This window comes from Callospermophilus lateralis, chromosome 4, assembly GCF_048772815.1.
Source record: "Callospermophilus lateralis isolate mCalLat2 chromosome 4, mCalLat2.hap1, whole genome shotgun sequence".
Lineage (NCBI taxonomy): Eukaryota > Metazoa > Chordata > Mammalia > Rodentia > Sciuridae > Callospermophilus > Callospermophilus lateralis.
The window spans coordinates 97,699,441-97,717,846 of NC_135308.1; the positions used below are offsets into that span (position 1 = coordinate 97,699,441).

At 41.4% G+C, this 18,406-nt stretch overlaps 1 protein-coding gene across 8 annotated transcripts in view; it reads left to right on the forward strand.

The window, feature by feature from the left end:
• Positions 1-5,711: 5,711 nt before the first annotated feature.
• Bicd1 (BICD cargo adaptor 1) overlaps positions 5,712-18,406 on the forward strand; it is a 229,526-nt gene continuing 216,831 nt past the window's right edge. For all 8 annotated transcript variants that reach the window (XM_076852756.1, XM_076852754.1, XM_076852758.1 and 5 more), the window contains exon 1: positions 5,712-6,087. In XM_076852756.1, coding sequence (XP_076708871.1) covers positions 5,875-6,087 — 213 coding nt within the window. In that variant the 5' untranslated portion in view covers positions 5,712-5,874. The remainder of the gene's footprint in view (positions 6,088-18,406) is intronic.

The following is an 18,406-nucleotide window of genomic DNA, read 5'->3' on the forward strand; positions in this document are numbered from 1 at the left end:
AGACAAAAGATAGATGAGGTGGTGGAGCTGGGAGAACTCCCCGAACAAAGGAACAGGGGCGGTGGGGCTCAGGAAGCTACCTGAGCAGAGGAGTGGGCCTGCACCCAGAGGTGCTCCAGAGTCTGGGCCAGGGGTAGCCCCTCGATGAGCAGGTATCTGAGCATCTTGGAGTCAGGTGCTGGCTCCAGAAGGCAACGATGGGGAAACCAAACATCTCCCGTGGGGTTTCAGTGAGAGGTGCCCTTCTGCCAGTTGTACATAGCAGAGCGCCTCAGTGGATCAGGACTTCACCTTCTCAGCTCAGGTTCTTCCTCCGTCATTTCTGGGGGGAGGGGGCAGAATTGTCTGCTCAGGCTGTCTTCTTATCTTCAATTTATTATAATCTAGTTCCCATTCTTTCTCTTCCACACAAACAACTCTTGTCAAGAAACCCACCTTTGTGTTGCTATATTCAGTGATGTTATCTTGTATCCTTATCTTACAAGACCTTGACCTCTTGATGGTATACTAGTGCTTATTGGCTCTTCAATTTTTTTTTCTTCTCACTTTTGCTCTTTTTCAAATGTTTCTCTCTTTCCTTTTACACAGACTGGTCCCTCTTAATTTCCTAGGCTTTTCCTCTTCAACTCAACCTTCAGCTTTCAATAGAAGGACCTCAGAGCTAGGTCCTGGACCTCCTTCTCTTCTCTATTTACACCTTTCCTCAGATGATCCCATTCATTTCCATGTTGTTGTTGTTTTGTGTTGCTGGGGATGGAACCCATGGCCTCCCACACACCTGCTAGGCAAGCACTCTACCACAGAGCCACACCTGCAGTCTCTCCATTTAATACCAATGGTTTCCTGAAGAAAATAGTTATACCTCCTAAAAAGTCTTTTCTTAATTCTGGTCTTACATTAAATGGTCAATTTAACATTTCTACTCAAATGTCTTCAAACTGTCTTAAATTTTATATGTCCAAAACAGAACTCTGAATTTCCTGCATCTGCCCCATCTAACTAAATGACAAACCATCTTCCCAACTGTCCAAGTCAGAAATGAGGCCGGGCTGGTGGCACACACCTGTAATTCAAGCAGCTCTGGAGTCTGAGACAGGAGAATCACACATTTAAAGCCAGCCTCAGCAATGGCGGGACACTAAGCAACTTGGTGAAACCCTGTCTCTAAATAAAATGCAAAATGCTGGGGATGTGGCTCAGTGTTTGAGTGCCCCTGAGTTCAATCCCTGGTACCCAGGGAAAAAAAAAAAAGAAATGAGAATTGACTCAGGATTCATATTTTCTCCTTATTCCACATCCAATCTCAAACCAGGTCCTTATAGTTCTACTTTTCCATTCCATGCCCCAATTGATTTGGAATCCATCTATTTTCCTTCATGCCATCATTCTCAGTCCAAATCACCATCTTCTTTCTCCTGGACAATAGCAATAGCTTCCTAACTAGTGACCCCATTCCTATCTTTCAGGTTTTTTTTTTCCCCCAATATTGGTCACTGAACCCAGTTCCTTGTATACTTCTATCTTTTTTTTTTCAGTATTTTTTGTAGCTGTAGATGGAAAGCATGCTTATTTTACTTTTATGTGGTGCTAAGGATTGAACCCAGTGCCTCACACTCTGCCACTTAGCCACAGTCCCAGCCCCACTTCTATCTTTTGATGCCTCTAATCTCACAATACAAATATTCTTACAATCCAAATCATTTTATTTTCAATCTAAAGAATAAGCAAAGACCTCTCACTGCCCTGAGAATAAATCCCAGATTCCTCATTCTGACCTGCAAAGCAAGCATAATCCCAGTCTTTCCAGTGTTGCTTATTATTCTGTATAGTCTCGGACCATCTCTGTTTTGCTTATTAAACTCTAGCCTTTGTGATATTTATTCTCTGCATTCACAAAGCTCTTTTCTGCCGCAGGCTTTTACATGTTACTCTATTTTTTTGGAAAGCTTTCCCCCTGCAACATTTTACATGTTCAACTCTTGTTCCTAAGAGAATAGGGTAATACATTATCACTTCTTCAGAGAGATCTCCAAATGATCATCCTGTTACTTCTTCTTTCTGTTTTATCTTTGTTTTCTTCAAACACTTTAAAAAAATGCTGCTTATTAGGTGTCAGATACTATTCTATTCATAATAGTAGGTTATATTATTATCCCCCTTTTAAGAATGAAAGAACTGAGAAACATATAGCAAGTAAGTGGCAAAGTTGGATTTTAATCAAGTAGACTTGCTTGTCTTCTTAACCACTGTGTTACATCCTGCCTGCCAATGTCACAATTTAGAATTATCCCAGTAATTAATGTTTTTGGTGGTGGTTGTTGTTTGCTTTTTTTTTTTTCTTGTCCCTTTCAGAACATAAGCACTTCGACATAAGGAACTATTGACAACCATTATTGGTCATTGATTTCACAGTGCCTACTATTTTATGTTGTTCACAGTAGGTGTTTAATAAACATCTTTTAAATGAGTGAATGAATGAGTGATAGCAAAAGAAAACAATATCCATGCTGACAAAGTTGTTGAGAGATTGGTTAGAGGACTATGGTACAAAACATAATTTCCCCCCTAAATATTTGTAAAAAGAAAGTTTCAGAATAATCGGAGGCTGCTAAGATAAGAAAGTATATGAAACCCTGCTTCTAGGAATAGTTTAAGAAATTATTTTCTGCTGGACTCAGAGGTGCATGACTGTAATCTAAGTGACCTGGAAACCTGAGGTAGGAGGATTGCAAGTTTGAGGCCAGCCTCGGTGGTTTAGCAAGACTCTGAGCAACTTAGTTTCAAAAAATAAACAAACAAACAAATAAATAAATCAAAATAAAAGATTCAAGGATGTAACTCAGTGGTATATAATGCTGTGTTCAATCTCAGTACCAAACCAAACCAAACCAACCAACAAACAAAAAAACCCCAAAGCAAAACCCAAATTATTTTCCATGTACCTGTCATTGATGTATATCTCATTGACACACACCCACAAGTATTCAGACATATATGAAAAAAGAGGGAATTGTAACTTGCAGTACTGGAAGAATTGTGTATAAGAAATTCTTCAAGTTAAATATCAACATATAAACGACTGAAGTTGAACTAAGCAAAATCTTGAAGTGTTAAAATAGTATGCAGGCTTGAATAAAGTTAACAAAAGTGTATCAATGAGGGAAATGGGGGCAGGATAGAGCCTAGGGAGTGGGCAGCAATGGAAACTTAGAACAAGAAAAGCCACAGAGGCAAACTCCATTTAGTTCTATCCCATAATACTCTGTGTATTATGATTCCTTTGGAAGAGCTCTGCTTAGTTTGTGGAGTGAGGACCATTCAGGGACATAACACAAAAAAACCCCACAATTGTGAGTTTCATCTCTTTTGCAGCTCATGATCATTCATCAGTATGACAAAGGACAGGTGCAACAGGGGCACACAGGAGGGGCTTTTCATTTGGAGGGTGAGGCCTGGGAAGCATAGGTGTAATAATGGGATTATTATCATCCCAGCTCTTCTTTGATGTTGGAATTCATGGTGGCTGCACAGTTTCCCCTTTATTTATATCAGATAATTGCAAGAGAATATTTTGATTGTAAGCATTTGGAGGGAATCTTTTTTTGGGGGGGGAGGGGGTCTGGTTTCCGAAGCAGTGGAAATTACCTCCAGAGAGCCTGTTACTGGAAGCTTTCTAAAAGTTTTTCATTTTCTTTTCCTCCCACACCATCGATTGTCTTCTTTCCTATACCATATGCACAGTGTAGGGTTGGTTTCTGCTCTCTGGCTCAGACAATTCACGTGTTGAACACATCGTGGCCACTGAGAAACACTTTGGAATAGGTGCCTTTCGATAGGAGAGGGGAAGGAACTGGTGAGACCCATTGGTCTATGGAACCCACAGCCTCTTATTTACATACAACTGTTCTTTGCCCTCCTGCTCTTCCTTTCCTTCTTGATTGTTCTCTCTCCTCATTTCTTTCCCACCCTTTTCATCTCTTCGCTTTTTTGTCCCTTTATGACACTTCTTCATCACTTTCATATTAATGTTGTTTTCTTACAAACGCATACTATTTTGTTGCTAAGCTTGTATTAGAAATGAGTGAAGGTGAAGCCAACGTAATAATCCATTTTAGGGCTTCTTCACTTCAAAGAGTTGCCTGACTTGAAGCAAATCACTCAACCTTCCTGTGACTTTCTTTCACCACCTATACATTGGAGACAGTGGCTCCTACATCACAGAATCCTTGTAAGAACTGAAGAAATTTAATATAACAAACTCAGAAGAAGGCTTGGCGCATGATCTCAAGAACTCCTTGCCCTTATATTCACAGTGTTTGTTGTAGGGTATTATAGATACCTTGTAAAGGGAGTTTCATGGACATTTCTTTCATTCTTTAATGAAATAGAGTAAGGTGCCTCGATGGAAGAACCATTGGGAGGAAATAGTGCCTACAGGCTTATTTGGTACATGCATTATAATGGTATTTTCCAGAGTAGACAATGATCCTGTGATAAACTGGACCAGAAAAGGTTGGTTGAAGGCAATCAATTGTGTGTGTGTGTGTGTGTGTGTGTGTGTGTGTGTTTTGGGTAGTGAGGATTGAACTCATTTTTTTTTTTTTTTTAAACCACCGAGCGCCATCCGCAGCCCTACTTTTTATTTTGAGACAGGATCTCCCCAAGTTTTCCAGGCCCCTTCAAACTTGTGATTCTTCTGCCTCAGTCTTCCCAGTCACTGGGATTACAGGCAAGTGCCACCACGCCCAGCAAGGACAAATAATTTTAGGGGAGCATGTCTTGAGGGGGAATAGTAAGGTTCTTTAGTGGCGAGTTGACCGGGCAAGACTGGGGAGGGTGGGGCGCAGGGAGAAGAGGATGAGGGAGGGCAAGTGTCGTAGAGGCCACAGCTAGGAAGCTTTGGAAGCAGCATTTATTAGGATGTAGGAAGCTAGGAAAGGTTACTGTAAGCCAGAGGTCCCACGGGTCGGGAAGAAGGTTGCGTGGGGGACCCTGATCATGTTGATTTTGTTTGCGTTCCCTTGTTGAAGGCACCAATTCCAGGCAGTTTCCTGAGCTTTAGCCCACATGGCAGCGAGATGGCTGGGGCGCCCACACCACCCTCGGGGGCTTCGAAGTTCAGGGGACAAGGCTCTGGAAGGTACTCCTGCTTAGCAAAGCCGGGCCGGGCATAGGCGCCGGGCTTTCCTAGCTTCCCGAAGCCTCCCCGCCAGGTCGGCCTCCGCCTCGCGCGCCCGGCGGTGCAGCCAGTGGTGGCAGCCTGCGCGCCCGGCGGGAGGCGCCTCGGGACGTTTCCGTCTGGTCCTTCCCTCCTCCCCCCGCGCTGACTCCATCCGCTCCCCGCCCCCTGCCTGGAGCCGAGGGCAGGCGGGAAGGGCCCGAGACTGCATCATTCCGCACCGGCTGCTGCAGGGCCAGAGGGAGCAGGTGGAGCGAGCGAGCGAGCGTGGAGCCGGAGCGCGCTAGACCCAGGGGGAGACTGCAGTGACGCTGCCGGGAGACATGGCGGCCCCGCGCCTCTGAATAACGGGATCCGGAGCCCCTCGCCGCCCCCGGCCGCCGCAGCCCAGGCCATGCCGCACCGCTGCTGACCGCACGCAGGGGCCGGCCCAGAGGACACATGCCGCAGCAGCTGCCGCCTCGCCCCTGAGCCTCTCGCCTACATTCTCCATGTTGCATTTCGCGTCAATTTCTCGGGCAGTGTAGCTGCCTCGGCCAGCAGAGCCGTCAGGGTATTGCTTTGCTCATTCATCCAGGCACACTTTTTCTTTTCCATTTTTGCTTCCCCTCCCCATTTGCTTCTCCCGTTCCCCGCCTGCTTTGCACCCATCTCCCCGACCCGGTCACCCCCTCCTGCCTCCATCCACCGGGGCTATGGCCGCAGAAGAGGTGTTGCAGACGGTGGACCATTATAAGACGGAGATAGAGAGGCTGACCAAGGAGCTCACAGAGACGACCCACGAGAAGATCCAGGCTGCTGAGTACGGGCTGGTGGTACTGGAAGAGAAGCTGACCCTCAAACAGCAGTATGATGAGCTGGAGGCTGAGTACGACAGCCTCAAACAGGAGCTGGAGCAGCTGAAGGAGGTGAGTTGCCTGTCACCTCTTCCCTGCTCGGCCGCTCCCCACACTCCCCTGGCCCATTCGTCATTTCTAAAGAAGTCGGAAAGGATGCAATTGAAAGGACTTCATCTTAGAGTCCTTTGTTGACAAGAAAAAAAAAAAAAAATGGAAAGAGTCCATTGTTTTCCACCCCAAGAGAAAAATTTCCCAAGAAATGAATGTCTAAGCTGAAATTCGGGAGGCCCTGGCTGTTTAGCCTGTGGGGGAGGGACATTCACTGGAGTCCTCAAGTATCAGCTCTCTAAGGCCGTACAGAACCGGGTTGGAATGGATAGATCAAACTTCTCAAAACTGTTATTTCAAACCCAGGTTTCAGAAACAATCCCACAATCCACACAGATGACCGGTATGTTTGTGCCTGAAGACCCACAGTTTCAAGATGTAGAATCAGTAGTACCTTAGCTTTTTGCTAAATGCAACTGCTTCTTAGTGAGGTAGGGAACTGTCATTAGGAGAACTGGCAATTCCATTTGACAAAGGCTAGGCAATCTTCATTCTCCTTGGCTTTGGTCATTCTTGTCACAGGGCTGTTAGAGCAAAACAACTTTGCTGGGTGATCTTGCTGCCTTGATTTCACCTCTGAGCCAGGCTGGGCCATGCCCAAGTCTTATGAGGTCACCCTGACCATGGGGAAATTGAATGGCCTTCAGATGGTCTGAAAAAATGGTATATATCAAATATGTGGGCAGCCCTGCATTTCAAATGAGGCTCTTCAGGTTAAAATGACCATATTTATAAAAGCAGAATACACAAATGGGCCATGTATATTGTTTGTTGTCTTTGGTCTTTGGCTTCTTTTAAAGACTGATGTATTGGAAGAAAATCATGAATGTGCTTTGATTTTCTATCAAGCACTTGTGAGAACATATATATTATTTAAAGCACTCAGTCTCTTTTACCTGATTCTGTAGGCACTATGAGTAGCAAGTCACCAATTATAAATTTTAGTGTACATATGCACTGCTTTTCTGTATGTCAAGTCTTTATTTTTTGGGTGCATATTAGCATTTTAAATGTTATGCACATAGCTTCAAAAATGTTTTTCTTATAATGTAAATTTATTGTAGGGAAGGGGAAGGCCTTATTTGTGTGTTTTTATAACTAAAAGACTTGATTTATGATGTATCTAATCAACCTGCCTTCTAATTTAGCACATAATATGGTAAGCATTTATACTTTCAGATAGCTTACTTTTATTCAGATAGTAAACAACCAAAAAATAGATGTAATAATATGGTTTAAAACCTCAACTAGAAATACAGTATTTGTGTACCAGGCTGTAAATTCATGGCTTATGTTTTTCTTGGTATATGCATGCCTATTCTTAACAACCACTGGACTTGTTTATATTTTCCAACTTAGATTAGTTGTTAGTCTGATGTGATGCTGAACCTTATGAAGTATGGGAACAGGACTATGACTGTGATTCTCAGAGAGATTTTGACGTTGTCTTCACCTATGAACAGTGCTTTGCCAAGATGGAGAAGTGGAAACCAGACAGTATTAGGGCATCACCTTTGTGATAAAGGAGGTGGATTTATTTCATGACATGAAATATAATTGTTAGCTGACCATCCTGCTTGATTCAAACAGTCCTTCTAGGGATATTTCTGTGTCATTGCGCTTACTCTGCGTGGAAAATCTTAACGCAGTTGTCTTTTGCCTTTAATAGACCATGAGCTCTTAAGTCAAGGAACCTGCCATTTATTTATTCAAACTTGATGGACAACATTATATGTACTTATCATGCATGATGTGATGTTTTGAAGTATATATACACAGTGAGATAGTTAAATCTAGCTAATTGACACATGCATTACCTCACATAGCAATCATTTTTGTGGTAACACTGAACACCAATTCTCTGCTTTTTCCAAGAAATATATCATCAATAACTATAGTCACCATGCTGTATAATAGATCTTTTGAACTTAATCCTCCTATCTAACTGTAATTATGTCTTTTTTTGATCAGTGTCTCCCCAGTTTCCTTTCCCTCAACACCCCTAGCCTTTGGTGACTACCCTCCTACTCTCTACTTCTATGAGATTAACTTTGTTTTTTATTATACATATGAATGAGATTATATTCATCTCTCTGTGCCTGGATTATTTCATTTAATATAATGAACCTGAAGAAATCTATCTTAATGAACATTGCATCCAAAATCTTTAACCAAAGCTTAACTCATAGAAGGTATACAATAGATATCTTATAAAAGAATCAGTTTATACTGGAAGAAGATACCTTTTTCAAGTATTCACTAGTCCATATTGGTTAGTGTCAGAGAGAGACTAAGAAAAGTAGGAAGTGTAGGGAGTAACTACCTGTAACAGTGTCATCATCAGCAATGAGAAAATGGGAAAAATTTCGTGGCAATAATATAACAGTGGCTGCTTATTGCAGAATAATACATACACCAATTATATTTTTTTCTATAGAAATTTAAGGCAATTTTGTTCTGTATATCAGGAGGTTTAAAAAAATGATCAGGATTATTTTTACCTAATGGTATTTATTCATATATGTATTTTGAGTTACCTTTAGCATAAACAAAATACAATTTGTGGTTCCTAATGAATTGGCACAGTAATCTGAAAATGTATCTTAGGGTAATAAAGCAATCATTATATTTGGTTATAAAGTACATAAACTTATTTTTACCCTTTAAACAAGTTTATGTACTTTATTTGGGAGCATTACTTCAGTGAGCTAAATCAGTCTCAAGTAATGTTTTCTGTTTCTAAAGTCAATCCCAAATACTTGTGCAAACTGAGATATTCCAGCGATGATGTCACACGGAAGCCATTTTTTAAAAACATTTTGTGACTGCTCTGATTTCTCAGGAATATAGAGAAAACAATATTGTTGCATTAAAACTAAAAAGCCAAGTATAAAAGGACTCTAGCTTATTTCTAGGTTCTTTCAGCAGAAATGATTCATTGAAAAATAACTGGAATAGTTTATGGGAAATATCAACAGAAACTAGTGCACTGAATTCATTTTGGACATTAGTAACTTGCAGTTTAGCATCATGACTTAGCTTTTGAAAATCATTTTGTTTTCTACAGTGAGTATCCAACAGAGTTGCCACCCTCCTTCCCAGACTAGGCAGTGCTGTGACAGTATTGCAGGGGAGAAATGTGGCCTGAAGGAAATAACAGAAAAAAAATTCATTAATATTTTTCTAGTTATTTCTCTCTCAGCCCAATTGCTTTTTAGTCGGGTCTGATATTGTTTAGGACTTTGCCTTGTGCTGAATTACAAGACTGCTACAGTTCTGTTCACAGAGGAACACAAATGAAGAAAAAGTACCAAGGATCTAAAAAAAAAAGAGAGAGAATGTCTGACATCATGATAATGTTCTCCATTTCTTTATACTTGGGGCAGCATCACGTTCACTAGAATACTTGACCATGGTTTTATGATTTCACAAATAGTGTTTGTTCTTCAGTGGCCCCAGGGGCACCCCTGCCTGGTTATGCTCAGGGCCTGGTTGATGATATGTTTGGGATATGTGCAAATCAGCGCTGTGTCTGTCTCCCAGGCCAAAATAGTGTTTGAAGAAGAGTCATGGTTCTAAAATAAGTAACACTATAAATATATATCCATAAAAGACTCCAAATTTTAAATTTGAAATTTTTCTTTTACTTCAAGAATGGTCAAAATTGGAAATAAAAAAATTTAGCAAGATCCCCTAGAAAAGAGTGATTCAGCATCTACTGGTAGCATTTTAGAAGACATGTTGTGTGACAGCCTTAGGAGCGTTCTGCAGCTAGGCTACACTAGACAATGTTCTAGGAATCTTCAACTCATTTTCTGCCTTGTTTTCTCAACCAGGGTAGGTACCAGCTGCTGAAAAAGTACTTTCTTGGCATTCAGCAGCTTTTCAGGGCCGTAGTTAAATTGTTCAAATATAAACATTTACTTCTGCAGTTTTGGAGATTGTTACATTAGGGATCTGAGAAAAGTCATTTAAATTGCTTGTATTCCTCTTTAAACAGAATTAATTTTTATTTTTTACATGCTTAGAAAGATTGTTAGCTTCTTTTTATATCTGTACATTCTAAATCACAAAATCATATGGGGAAAATTTCTCTGATTTCTTTTCCAATCTATGTGAATAAATGTGAAGAGAAAGTTAAGACTTAATTGATATATCTAAATTTTTATTTTAATTTCTCTTTTACTTACTTTATTTATTTACTTAGAAGTACTCGGTATTGAATCCAGGGGCACTTTTCATTTTCTGTTTTGAGACTTGGTCTTGTTAAGTTGCTGTGGCTGATCTCCAACTTGTGATCCTCCTGCCTTAGCCTCCCTGAGTAGCTAGGATCACAGGTGTGTGCCACCCACCTGGTTTTTTTCTCTTACTGTTTTTTTTTTTTTTTTTTTTGGTACTGAGGATTAAACCCAGGGGTGCTTTATCACTGAACCGTATCTCTGCCCATTTTATTTTTTTATTTTGAGGGTCTCTAAGGTATTTAGGGCCTCACTAAATTGCTGAGACTGGCCTCGAACTTGTGAGCCTCCTATCTTAACCTCCCAAGTTGCTGGGATTATGGAAATGCACCATCACATCTTGTTCTCTGTTTTTAAAGAAGAAATATTTGCATTTATTATCACATTAATTAAAAAATCTAAAATATTACTGACATACACTTTGGGGACTGTTACAAACAACCTCAATAATCAATCACTTTCAATCATCTCTGTCTTTTTTAACCTGTTTTCTCAGATTTATACCATCTCTCTTTTTTTGGTACCTGGAATTGAATCCAGGGGTGCTTAACCACTGAGCCATTTGTCTAGCCCTTTTTTAATATATATTTTATTTAGAGACAGGGTCTATCTGAGTTGCTTAGGGCCTCCCTAAATTCCTGAGGCTGGCTTTGAATTCACAACCCTCTACCTCAGCCTCCTGAACTACTGGGATTATAGACATGTGTGGCCACACCCAGCTCCATCTGTCCTTTTTATTTCAACTCAAGGAGTCATCTCTGACAAAGTTATTTCTCAGATCTGACTTAAGCAAGATTTTTATAGCCTTTCATCATCTTTACCATGTTTTTGTGAATATGTATAACAGCTATAGTTTGAAATCTTTTTTTTTTTTTTTTTTTTTTTTACAATTTCTGGCTTAAAAATATTCTGTCCTGTCATCCCCTTAAATACACTTGCACTTGTGGATATTGCTTTCCAGATTTGAAAATGTGATAATGACTTGCATGTTGAAATATGTGGTAAAGGACTTTCTCACACATAAAGTTTTACCTGTAATTGTGGCTTTGAAGGAGAGGGGGGTATGAAGAGATGCAGAGTCTTACCATTAAACAGCTCATTATGCTGAAGGAGAAGGGATATGAAGTCAAGTGCCAGAGATACAGTTGGGAAAGGGCGCTGGCCTTGTTTTGTCTTGGGAATGGGGAGCCACCCCCAGGAAATGACACTGTAGCTGTGTTTGATGCCTCATACCTCATCTAATTGAATCTTCGAAATTATTCAGAGACTTATTGCTCATTTTTATAGATAAGAAAATAATACAAATAAGAAAGCACTGAACTAGATAACAGGCTCCCTTAGGTCTAGGTGCTTTGTAGGCTTTGTCTCTGATTCTTAACAGCAGTCCCTGTGCAAGGTAGATATTGTGTGTACTGGGTCTTGGAGAGGTCAAGGGCCCTTCTCAAGGGCACAAAACTAAGTGGTTTAAGAAGCCCACTTTCTTTTCAGTGAACCATGTTACATCAGAGGTGAAATGTCTTGACCAGGGCCACAAGTGCAGCTTCGAAGGTCATAGAGGGTAGATTCTGTGTGGTGGGGTGGGCAGTGGCAGTGGGGATGGGGAAGAGGAGACACATCTAAGAGCTATTTAGGAGTCAGGATAGAATACAGTGTTGGATGTGACTGGCGTGGAAAGTGAGCAAGAGAGTGGAGTTGAGAAGTTCAGGATGACAGAAGGTGGTTCCATTTACAAAGGCAGATACTATGGGAAAGAGCACTTTTAGAGAGCAAAATTGATGCGTAGGTTTTATGAGTCCTTTTAATTCATGTTTTTTTTTTTTTTTTTTTTTTTTTTTTTGATAAACTTGCTTAGAATCTAAGCTGCTTAGGACCTAAGTTTCTTAGGACCTCACTAAATATCGGAGCCTGGCCTTGAACTTGACATCCTTCTGCCTCAGCTTCCCAAGCTGCTGAGGTTATAGGAGTGCACCACTGGGCCCAGCTTTAAATTTTATTTTTGAGATAGGGTCTTGTTGAGTGCCTGAGGCTGCCCTCAAACTTAAGATCCTCCCGCTTCAGCCTCCCAAGTATGTATCACAGGCAAGATCCTGATGTTTTAAGTGTGAAGAAAATAGGGTTGATTAGGGAAGAAAAGTAAAGAGACTCAGAGAGGGTAGGTGACTCTGGGAGCTGGGGCTGGGGAAAGTGGCCCAGGGTCTACTTATCTGGGTACTGAGAAGGAAAGAAACATAGGTGTATGTCAAAGAAACTGGTGGAATTTGGTCGTCCCCATAGCAAGCTTGTGTGATAACACCAAGGGAAAAGGTGGATGGTTTTGTGGGTGAATTAGCAGTGATTTTGCTTCCTTGGCTGGTGATGGGAATACATGTATCAGCAGAATACCTGGCGGATTTCCACGGTCAGCGAAGCTGGTCCTGCAGTGTGATCACATCCTGTCCATTCTGGATCTTGGTGAGAAGCCAGGATGATTCAGGCAATTGGACCTTATTTCATTATCCATCTTTGCTCTCTGATAGTTGGGTTCTGAGATCTTAATACAACATCTCACAAAGGTGGGGAGAAAAGGGTAGAAAATAGGAAAATGTCAGCAAAAGTGTCATAATCATTACAAAATAAAATTGGAGACTGGCATCTTTTCCTTTTGGGATTTCATTACATTATCTACAAAATTAAGATCGAACCCAGGACTGCCCTACCACTGAGCTTTTTATTTTGAAACAGGGTCTTGCTAAGTTGCCCAGGCTGGCCTTGGGCAATCCTCTTTTTTCAGCCTGCCAGTGGCTGGGACTAGAGGTGTGTGCCACTGTGCCTGGCAATCTGACTTTTTCTTTTTGCATTAGACTGCTCATTATCTCTTGTTCTCTCATTTATTCATTCAGAAATCTGTATTGAGTGGCTGTTTGTTGGGTGGTATGCCACTGTTGCATCAGGCCCCTAAGGAGAGAATCACACTTCAGATGAGAGAAGTGCCCTTAGTGAGCAGAGACTGGATTGGGAAAAGTGTGATAGGGCACAATATCCCAGGGAGGTGACATTTGAGCCCAGATCTGAGAGAACAAGGAGCTAGGCTTGTGGAGATTAGATGAAGTGATTTTTAGGAAGAGGGACTAGTGCAGAGATCTTGGAACTCTATTGCTGTTGTTAAGGGGCAATGATCACTTTCTAAACTGTGTAAAAATAGCCATTTCTTGTTGAAAAATAATTATTCTTCAAAGTAGTGCATTGCCACTGCTGGGGGTGGTGGTGCACGCTTGTAATCTCAGCAGCTGGGGAGGCTGAGGCAGGAATATCGCGAGTTAAAAGCTAGGCAACCGAAATGAGGCGCTAGGCAACTCAGTGAGACCCTGTTTCTAAATAAAATACAAAATAAGCCTGGGGATGTGGCTCAGTGGTCGAGTGTCCCTGAGTTTAATCCCCGGTACTGCCCCCGCCCCCCACTGAAAAAAAAATTAAAGTAGTGCATTGTCTGAATTTTTCTAATGTGGTATCAGGCCTCAACATGGGAAGTTTTTGAACAGAGCCTAGATATCCCCAAGGTCGTTTCTTAGAAGATTTGGTGGGAACCAGTGACTTTGAATACAGAACAATGTTAAGACCACGTGGTATTTATCAAAATACTGCTGCCTGGACCCCACTCCAGCACAGCTGAGTCAGACACTGGAGGTGCGGCCGGGCTTCAGTATGTTTATCCCCTGTCCTTAACTGGTGCTGAGGACCTCTCTTCTGCATATTTTCAACTCCAGGATTAAATGACTCCATAGGAATAGAAGTGTTCAGTAAGAAAAGCTGGGAAGTTATGAACTAATGATAAACCTTGATTGCATGGTCTTTTAAAACTTGTCTCCTCTACTTTGTGGAAATGAAGCCACTGTAAAGCTTTTTGAAAACCAATAAACCCCATCAAAAACATAGCTGCATTAGACAGGGAGATAGGTTAAATTAGACTGCATTTCATGTTCCATTCTTGAGGGTTGTTTAAAATTTCTTTTAAATGTTATTTGTCTCAGGACAGTGGCACATGCCTGTAATTCCAGTGATTCAGGAGGCTGAGGCAGGAGGAGCGCAAGTTCGAGGCCAGCTGCAGCAATTTATCAAGACCCTCGGCAACTTAGAGAGACCCTCCCTATGTTAAAATAAAAAAGGACCAAGGATGTAGTTCAGTGGAAAAGCGACCCTGGGTTCAACCCCCAGTAGACCCCAACTCAGTTATTTTGTCTCCTTTGTTGGCTTAATTCTGTTTGCAGTTGTTTATGCTAACTTTACAAGGTTGTAAATAGAATATTAAAGAATTTCTTTGAGGGATTGGTCTTTAACTCATGAGCTATTTCAGTTGTTCTTTGGGGTTATGCATGCTGTTTTCAAATATTATTTTAAGGAGAAAAAGCACTACTCTAAAATGTAATGTTTAACTGCCATGCTCCTATCTTTAAATCTAGAATGGAAAATAGGAAAGCTGTTTACATTGATGGGAAGAAGGCAATAACACTAGCAATTTCCTGAGAAATGTTTTGTTTCACAGTGTGGCGTGGGTCTGTAATAGAAGGTTCAGAATCATGGGTCTTTGTTTTTGCTTACATGCTGCAGAGTAATGTGGAATCAAATGCCACCACTCAAGAGCCCTTAGTCATCAATTTTTGAAATGGAAAAAGATTTACATTGTGACATGGATGGGCCTGTTGATAAGCCTCACTGATTGCAATTTTCTAGATGGCTGTAGGTGATTTTCCCAAATTGACCTCGGGTGAGGTAACTAGATGGAGACAGAATGAGCTTGATCTTGTCCATGACTTCTCTGTTGAGGTGGAGATACTGGCATGCATGGCCACTTTCCCCCCTTTAAATCACAAGTTGGTTTGTTTTTTTCTATGGCTTATGTGCTCAGAGCCTTTAAGCTCAAAATATCAGAATATAATTAGGAAGGAAGGGGGGGAGAGGGGGAAGGGAGGGAGGGAGGACACTAGAGGGTGGGGTGGAGAGGGAGGGAGGAGGACACTGCACTCCCAAACTAGTTGTAAGAAAGTAGCTTTTACTGTTGGCTCTTTGGATTTTTTAAAAAAATTGACACGGGTTAATGTTGGTAGCTGGTAACGAACTATAGTTTAGTGATCTTACTTCCAGGGATCTAAACAAACAAGAAGGTCCATTTTAATCAATATTTTAAAATATTTTATTTATTTATTTATTTTTTCTAAAGAGAATTTTTTTTAATATTTATTTTTTAGCTTTCGGCAGACAATACATCTTTGTTTGTATGTGGTGCTGAGGATCGAACCCGGGCCGCACGCATGCCAGGCGAGCGTGCTACCGCTTGAGCCACATCCCCAGCCCCATTTTAAAATATCTTAAAACTAGAATCCTTTCAAAGAAAATTCTCAGGGTGTCTAATTACTGTAGTTATTTTCCATCAAGTTTTACAATTGAATATTGTTTTTTTTTTTTTAGTTGTAGCAAAATAAATAATATATCTTGGTAAATCACACTAAAGTGCTTGGTATAATACAAGCTATTATTTCTTAAAATTTAGAACAGGGTCTCAAAACTAAAATTACATTTTTAGATAATGGTCACTGTAAGTCATTTCCCATAAAAGCAATGGAAAAACTCAACCCATGACATTTCAGTCATCACTGATCAATTCCAAGTGAAAAAAAAAATTAAAGATTTATTTAAATTTGTGATGCGAATGTGATTCAGAAATTTGGAAAATGGACATCAGAGTAAATGGCAATGAGCCAACAGTCATGATGTAAAGATGAGACGGTTTATTCAGTCTTCCCTATAGCAATGATGTATTTTGTGCCTTCAGTGTTTTAATAGGATGTTCAGAGGTGGCTTCACTCAGAAGGAACAGCAAGGAGACCAGGGGCTGGCCGGGATAGAACTAAGGGGTGAATGTAGATGAGACCACAGAGGAAACAGAGTTTCAAATTATGTAGCAGTGTTTAGGTTGTTACCAGGACTTTGGCTTTTGCTCCGAATGTGGGAAACTTCTGGAGGATTTAATTGAAGGAGTCATGGGGCTCTGCAGCTACTTACTTTCCCCAATTGTGTAGAATGGAGCAAGACTGGAACCTCCTTCAGAGAAAAGGAGTTTAATCAACCCAGGAGTCCATAAGGTTTGTGAATTCTCTTCATCCCTTCTATGGCATTGTATTGAATTGGGCTAGGAAAAGATAAAAATGAAGTGATTGAGATAGCCAGTTATTTTGAAAGGAGATTAGAATACCCCACTTGCTTTTAAAGTAAGTACTTGTTTTACTAGATTAAACCAATTTGCGAAACAGACATTGTGCTGACCTGCCTGATCCCTTGTACCCGAGTCTTCACCTAGCTGACCTCTCTCTGCCTATCATTCTGGACAATATGAGCCATCCAGTATACCCTAGTTGAGAGTGAGATAAAGACAGTTGCAACATCCTGTTATCATTTCTGAGATACAGTTCATGTTCTAGAATGCTGGTGATGTATTCATTCATGTATGAAATATTTTGAGAGCATCAGCTCTATGTCAGGCATTATACTATGTATAACAAGGAGGAAGGCATAGCCTTTTAAGTTATTGTTGGAGGCAGCAGAGATAAACAAATTTGATTATGTTATTTAATTGAAAATATCACGAACTTTTGAGTCATAACGAACCATGCTTGAATCCCTTCAGTAGCTGTGTAATTTTAGGTGAATACTTCAAACTCTGTGAACCTGTTTCCTCTTCTGTAAAATTGGGGACAATATTAACAGTGCGTGGTAGAGAAAAAAAAAAAAACATGTAAAGCATTTAATACAGCACCTGATGCATGCTAAGCATTCAGTGATTGATCAATGTGATGGTATGAATACTGCTAATAAATCATGATTAAAAATATCTTAAAACTAATGTGTTGGCTGTACTTGACAGAACCGCAAAGCGGAGTGATACAAACTCGACTTACAGGAATCAAGGCAACATTTGAGGGAGTTTTGAAGATGAGTCGGGATTTTCCAGGGAGAGAAGAGGGACCGAGTCATTCTGGAAGAGGGAGCTGCCTGTGCAGGAGGGAAGCCTGGAGTGATTGCTGCTTGTCAGCCTGTGTGTTGTGGCGGGAGGTGGTAGATGGAACAGGAGAGGTGGAGGTGAGCCAGGAGAGGTGGTGTGGGGCCAGATGGCGAAGGCCTGGTGCTGAGAAGTTTGTCAGTCCCTGCAGCCAAGGCCTCAGCCCGGCTGACAGCAGTGAGGTTGGCCATGGTTGGGAGGCTTTGCCTGTGAAGGCCAAGCCCAGTGTCATGGTGAGAACTACCTCCACCTAACACGGACCTGGAGGTAGGCGCTGCTCTCAGGCCTTCTGGTGTGTTTGAGGGTTTGCTTGAGCCTCTGGGGCTTCTGTGAATTGGAAGGTGGCAGATTTATCTTACTCCTTTTATGACCATGTTACCCAGTTGGCCCTTCAGTTTGGATCCTCGGTGCCCACTGGCCTTCTGAGTAGTTGGGCCAATATTGCTAATGATGGGCCTGGTCTCTCCCACTGCGCTCTGAGTCTTGACTCTCTTGGCCTTGAGAAGCTTTCTCGCCCTGCAGTCTTGGCTTCTCACTTGCTGATCTGACCCGTGGACACTGAGCTCTGCCTTCCTAGGTTTGAATATTCCTTTGCTATGGAATTTGCTAATTAGGATTCATTGCTGTTTTCCTGCACTCTCTTGTTTTTCCTCTGAGTTGCTGCTGATTCAGTTCAATTTCCATTTTGCTTCTCCTCTGGGAAAGTTTTCCTCAAGACTTTGTTCTTTTTTTTTTTTTTTTGTGATCCTGGAGAATGAACTCAGGGCCTTGCACCTGCAGGCAAGCGCTCTACCACTGAGCCACGCTGCCAGCTCCCCTCATGCCTCTTGAAAAGGGCTGGGCCTCTCGGGGAAGTGCTAAGCTTGAACTTTTTTCTCTATACCATGGGAAAAGCACTGAAGATTTCAGAGCAGGAAAGTAATATGATTATGTTTCACAACAGTGAGTTTTGGCTTTAATTCTGTCAGTAAAGTGGTTTAGGTTGTGCAGCTAGCTTTCCTGGCTGGCAATA